General features: G+C 26.0%; 1 protein-coding gene across 1 annotated transcript; it reads right to left on the bottom strand.

Annotated features, from left to right (window-relative positions):
* Window positions 1-3,882: 3,882 nt before the first annotated feature.
* Pis (phosphatidylinositol synthase) lies at window positions 3,883-6,145 on the bottom strand. The gene is made up of 5 exons (XM_015515647.2): window positions 5,574-6,145; window positions 5,074-5,208; window positions 4,722-4,875; window positions 4,485-4,648; window positions 3,883-4,424 (listed from the first exon to the last, which is right to left on the bottom strand). The coding sequence occupies exons 1-5, from the start codon at window positions 5,617-5,619 to the stop codon at window positions 4,279-4,281; spliced, it is 645 nt and encodes a 214-aa protein (XP_015371133.2). The 5' UTR covers window positions 5,620-6,145; the 3' UTR covers window positions 3,883-4,278.
* Window positions 6,146-6,765: the final 620 nt, after the last annotated feature.

A 6,765-nucleotide genomic window follows, 5' to 3' on the forward strand; every position in this document is an offset into this window, starting at 1 on the left:
TAGGCTATATTGCCGTGGGTTCCTCTAATAAAAAAAAAAGATGTCGATTAGTGGTTTTTATTAGTATTATTTTTGCATGTGGGCGTTTTGTTTAAATAACTAACATCATTTTTAGTGGGACATGCCAACACACTTTTTGACACCATTGTCGTATAGGAATTAGAAACATTTCACATTGTCATTACTTTTTGCAGAGTAGTTTGCTAAACATGTAATTCTTTAAAGTTTTACAAAGCAAATCTAGGATTGGAACGAAAAAGATGCCCTGATGGCTTTAATTAAAAACATATGGCGTTTACCTAAAAGACAACTATATGTATAGGTAGGTACCTCGGAAACAAATATTTTGGAAATTTATAATTAAATTATGCCAAAAGAAAGTGTCGGTAGACGGTAATTGGTTTGTAGGCAGTGGTAATTTAATTTGTATGCGTTTTACGTTTTATGAATTTTTAGATAGAAGAAATGAGTTCTTTAAAATGGTGTCAAATACAGACATTAATAAAATAATATGTGCGATGATAGTACTGATAATTGGAATAATTATATGTGAGAAGTATATGTTTTGAGCCTATAAACTCATGGGCAATCGGTCAAAATATCCAAGGACAAAAAATCCAACGGTCAAAATATCCAAATTTTACGTAAATTAGTAGATTACACTTTACTTTCTAATAAAATTAACTCCTAAATGGGCTAAATATATAAATTACGTTAATATTATAATAATATCACAAAATATACTACACAAACATTAGTCAAATAGTTAAATAATATAATAAAATAAAATGTAAAACAATTTGTTTTTATGAATACAGGAATAATTTGATAAAAAAATGACTACCTACACTATTTTCTAAAAATTTAAAAATTTTTAAAAAAGAAATGTGCGTGTATGTATACTGCGCGTCGATCCATGAGCTAAGCTTGGCCGCTTGGCGAGTTTTGTTAATATTATATTATATTGTAATTAATATATAATATATATAGAAATATATCAACAACAATTAAAAATTCAACGCAGGGGTTTGACTAATGTGTGTGCAGTATATTTTGTGATATTATTACAACTAACGTAATTTATAGGTGTATTATATAATATATTAATTATATTTATATAATTATTATATATTAAGTATATTTTTATAATTAAATAATTTGATATTTGAGTTAATTTTATTAGAAAGTAAAGTGTAATCTATTAATTTACGTAAAAACAGATAAATTTAAATATTTTGTCCTAGATTCAAACTCATGACGTGAAAATTGGTGCCTTAAAAAATGGTTTTTTAGTCGAAGTTAAGAATAGGATTGTTTATACAAAAGCAATAAAAGACAATATTATAAACCAATGTACAACTATTTGTTCTGATTTTCGGAGTGGTTATGAGTTATGACTTATGGAACAGATAAACTACAGAATTTTGGGTTAAACCATTTAATCATTCTTACAATTTTGTTGATATGCAAACTGGAATTCAAATAAATAATGCTGAAAGTTTTTGGAGATCTTCTAAATGGTGCAACAAGAAATATAGAGATACAGCTCATCAACATCCGGACATTTATTTGATTGAATTTGTGTGGCTTCAAAAGCAAGATAATCTATTTAGAGGCATTTTAAATTGCATGGCTGAACATTTTTCTTCTTGAGTTAATAATTAATTATGAATTTAATTTCTAATTTTTTTGATAATATTTGTAATTTCAATATTTAAAAATAATTTTTGGTAATGGTTCAGTATGCGACCTATATATACTGTTACTCGACCTACCTACCAGTAACATTGTTTTAATCAACAAGTTTCTTTATCACGGTTAGCCGTATACTGTCATTATGGGCATTTTATTATAATATTTAATTATTGTTGTCCAACAGTCCAACACTTACAATCATTAATTGTATATACTGTCCTTATAGTCAGTATAATAGTTCCGAATTCATTCAAGTGCACACATTTTGTGAATTTTCGTGTTAGTTTTATTTTATGCATGCGAATTTTATGTTTTGACTCAACATGACATCTACTATTAGTCACCTATATATTATGGCTATGTATAGGCACATATGAAGTTACATGTGTTCAATATTTAAAAGACTAAAGGTTATTACTCGCGGATAATCCGATTACTTGTATAAAGATGAAAGACTGTGTTGTATGTAATGGCCTACTTGTGGAATATTTAAGAAATAATAAAAAACCAAATTCTGATGGAACTATGAAAAAAATTGTAACATTATGATTAGGGCTCGGATTTCAATGCATTTGCATCTTTTTTTGGGGATATCTTACGCGATGCTTTCCAAGCTACAAATATGTTTCAAGTACTTCGTAATCTAACCACAATCATTTTTTGGGGCATTTTTTGACGCTTTTAATGCATTTTTTAATTTTTTAGTACATTTTTTACCTATTTGTCGTATTATGACTAAAAAAATTGACCTCATTGAAATATAAGTACTACATAGTAATATAGTACTACGTAATAAAAATTATTTTCATTTTGAACTATTTTAACTAATTTAACATCAGGTTTTCCGGTTTTTACAACCTTTATGTCACACCATCCAATTAGCCGATATTATTGCACACAACTAAACTTTTATCGGATTATTTTCTTATCGAGCGATAATATTATATCGGTGGAGTGCGTTTAATAAATAATGAATTTTTTGATATTTTTAGGGCATTTTTTAGAGTTTTTAGGTCATAAATGCATTTTTTTGATATTTTTAGGGCATTTAAATCCGAGCCCTAATTATGATGTACAAAACGGAGTTACCAGACTTAACAATCAATTTGAAAAGAAAATTAGTTTTTTACCTTTACGGATCTTAACGACCGTTGTAATAGTCAGCTATCTTTATGTGAAATAATGAAAATAGTGTGGTTCTGGGTTAATTTAGTTCTCAACTTTAGTTACACTGAGAAGTGGAATAAAAAAAAGGTTAACCAATTGGTTAAAATTATTTGTATTTTACATTTATGATGTAGGTCACAAATTGGACCTTAAATCAGTGTGTAGGTGGTATATTGAACCGGTACCTAATTTTTAATTCACTTTTTTTAAATTACACAACGTAAAGAAAAGTAAGTAGTTGTGATAGCCAATAATTACCTATACAAATATTCTCTATCCATTATATTAATACAAATGTTTTGTGTATAAATTATAAATACTAATTACATTTTCTTATTTGAGATTTTAAATTACCTATAAAATTTACCTAAATAATAATTTTTATAACTTGAATATATGATGAATTTTAAATTCTATACTAAAAGTATGATAAGTTCTTAATATTTTTATCCTAACATGAGCAGTAAAAAATATATATTAGATAGTAAATATAGTATACTGGTAGTAGTTTTGGAACAAAAAGAGAAAATTAATATTTGAGTAAGAAAATTTATAGATCTGCAAAAAGATCCCTAAAAAATAAAAAAATAATGAAGTAATTAAACTTTTTTTAATTTTTCTAACATTATATTGGTGGAATAATAACTAATAAGTCATGTTGATGACATATTTTTAAACCATTCGTTTTATGCTAATAAAGTAACAAATTAAATAATATATATTGTGATACCATAACTAATGATTTAATAAATCAAGGTAAGTTATAAACTGATTCACATTCTTTAAAATTGGATTATATAGTAAAGTAAAAATATTTAACTATAACATTAAGGCCGGTTCTTAAAATGTTCGGTTAAGTATTCGTTAACGGCTAACCGACAGTTAGCGGGATTTTTACCGGCAGAATTCTGCCAGTTAAGTGTCCATTAACTTTAATCGGATATTGAGAGAATGGCCCTAATTGTTTTTTATAGTAATCAGATTGAATATATTTAAATTTAAAAAAACAACATCAGTAAGTAATAATGCATATTTTTAGTATATTCATTTATTTAGTGAATAAAAACAATTAGGAATATTAACTACAATTTATTAATGATGGAATACACTTCCATTAAAACACATAATAATTGAAAGAAAAAATAAGTAGACAATTAAATTAAGCTGATGTTTACTATGACAAAAGAATTATAATAGATAAATGTAAAATTAATACATTTAAAACAATGACTAGAAACCAAACATTTTAATAATTTATAAGAACATATCTGAATTGCTACAATAAAAGGAACCAATAAATAGAGTAGTATTATGAAAATGGAATGCTTAAAAATATAACACACTAGTGTATTAATATTTAAACTATATCATAATCTTTTTTTTTATATATATATATATAGTTTTATATACTAAAGCTTATTGCTTTTGTTGACGTTCGTTCATATCAATAATAGACAAATTTATACTAGCCACATAACAATGAATTAATGATATGAATGTTTTAACAAGCATTATAGGACTTGAAAACCAGCACAATAATTTAAATAAACCATGACCTGCAACTAAAAAAAAAAAAAATGTTACAATTCATATAACTTGTGTTTTATTTCATTAGTCCTTACTTATTGGTCCTGTAATAAAATGACATAAATATAATGATGCAAAAAATAGTTCATTTCCTGCACACATGAAAAACAGTACCGGTTTTGATGTATAATAACATTTCATTATCGGATTTCCAGACATATCTACAAATTTATGGCTAGTTTTACCTTGCAAAATTGATCTATTAAAAACAAATTAACTGAATTATATCCATGAAAATATGAACTTATAATTCCATATGTATTACGACTTACGAGTGCAAATAGATCCAGTGACAAGCAATATCAATAATACAGCTAAGTTGGAACAAAAACATATATTTTGGATAAAAATTAGACAATGCAATACATAAGCTCATTGTTCCACAGCGGTCAGTTAGTTGATCTAGTATAGCCCCAAACTTGGTACCTAAAAGAAAACACTCACTTACATCATAAGGGACATTAAGGATTATATAATACACTAAAAGAAATATATATTTTTAGACTAAGGAAAATTCATATTTAACATTTTGAATCTATTAATAATTACAAACAGTAAATAGTAACAGTATGCTAACTATAAACTGATTGTATGTTAGTTATTAAACTTCTGTGGTATTCTTACTTTGATTAAATGCTCGAGCTGCATGACCATCAAAAGCATCCAATAGTGCACTTATCACATAACAACTGCACGCAACTTTGTAATTGGTTGGCATAAAGTAAATTGATATGACTGCTAGAATTATTCTGGCATATCCTATAGAATCAAGAAAAAACTAAATAAACCTACAAATTGTTTATATATAATTTTAAACCTAAATGAAATGTATAACTTTAATAATAATATATAAATATATATTTATAATTAAAAAATAATAGGTACCTAGTACCTAAAAGGTACATATTATTTGAAAATAATTTTTTTGAAGGAAATATTTCTCGATTGGATACAATTGTATAGTAATTATTATGATATATATTTATAAGTTATTACAAAATATGAGATCTATGGAATTTATAAGTAAGTACAACACAATATGTCATCCGTGTTGGTGAATTGGGATTAAAATTGCTAATTAGTTTATATTGATTCTATGTTGGTAATAATCCATAATAACTTACCAATTAAATTTGGCACAAACAAAAAAATATTTTCTTGTTTACCCATTTTAAATTGAATATATTTAATACAATATTGACAAAAGTAGTGTAAATATTAAAAATATAACAAATTTTAGCCTAAATCAATGTAAAACTGTTAATTTAAATAAGGTAGTTACGATGTGTTATTATAAAAGGCTATTAATATGATTAAATCGTAATAAGTAGATGCTATAGTGAACTTCAATAGGCATTAGGCAATGGCACAACACTACAAAACAAAGTCTACAAGACTACAACAGTAAACAGTTGTTGAACAGCACAACACCAACACGCAAGAGATATTGGCGACTGGCGTATTCGTATTGCAATTTGCAAGTGCTACACTACTGCCGTCTGTTGGCTGATCGGTGACGAGTACAGCAGTACTGGCAGTACTGATCAGTGATCACTGATGAGCCATGACCGAAGAACGGGTAATTCGCTACTTCGGTACTATTCTTTAATCTATGGTACTTGTACAACTTCAAACTTGACCGAGACGCCGAGTATCGACGAATAGAAAATATAATTAATACTAAATACAAAATACACAAATATAGTTTATTATACATACATATATATATATAAATAATCATATTATGTGATAATGTAACGTAATAACATTGATTAAATCACGGGTACTTAAATATATTTAATCAATGGTAATAATATAATAATATTGATAAAATGATAACACAGAGAATTAATTATAGAATACACCCAAGGTGTAAATAAATATATAAATAAATAAATATAAATATATAAATATAAATATAAATAAATATTCAAATAAATAAATCCACCTTGAATACACCATTAGCACAGGCCACAGACTATATGAATACTACTACTACTACTTTTCATATAGTCTGTGCCATTAGTGTATATTTTATTGTTTTTCATATGAATTGTATTATTATGATTCATGGTAACATGGTGATTATTAGTTAAGTAAACTTTATTATTAATCATAATATATTATAGTATACAATATAATAATAGCCACTAATAACTATTAATTAATAATAGTATACATAAATATACTGTATGAAATATGTGATTATAGACATTATAATTTATAGTTGTCTGTACCAAATAATTTATGTCTTATATAGTTATATTACTATACAATATACACACAGTCACACAGACATTTATCATGCACACAGAC

The sequence above is a fragment of the Diuraphis noxia genome, unplaced genomic scaffold (assembly GCF_037042655.1).
Source record: "Diuraphis noxia isolate RWA-SAM2 unplaced genomic scaffold, SU_Dnox_SAM2 contig0004, whole genome shotgun sequence".
NCBI classification, from domain to species: Eukaryota; Metazoa; Arthropoda; class Insecta; order Hemiptera; family Aphididae; genus Diuraphis; species Diuraphis noxia.

What these genes read in the sequence shown, in the direction of transcription:
- Pis (XM_015515647.2), bottom strand. Translation starts at nt 5,619, where the DNA reads ATGGGTAAACAAGAAAATATTTTTTTGTTTGTGCCAAATTTAATTG. An exon ending in GTTTGTGCCAAATTTAATTG is followed by an intron (nt 5,209 to 5,573) that starts GTAAGTTATTAT and finishes TTGATTCTATAG; the next exon opens with GATATGCCAGAATAATTCTA. An exon ending in CACTGGATCTATTTGCACTC is followed by an intron (nt 4,649 to 4,721) that starts GTAAGTCGTAAT and finishes TGTTTTTAATAG; the next exon opens with ATCAATTTTGCAAGGTAAAA.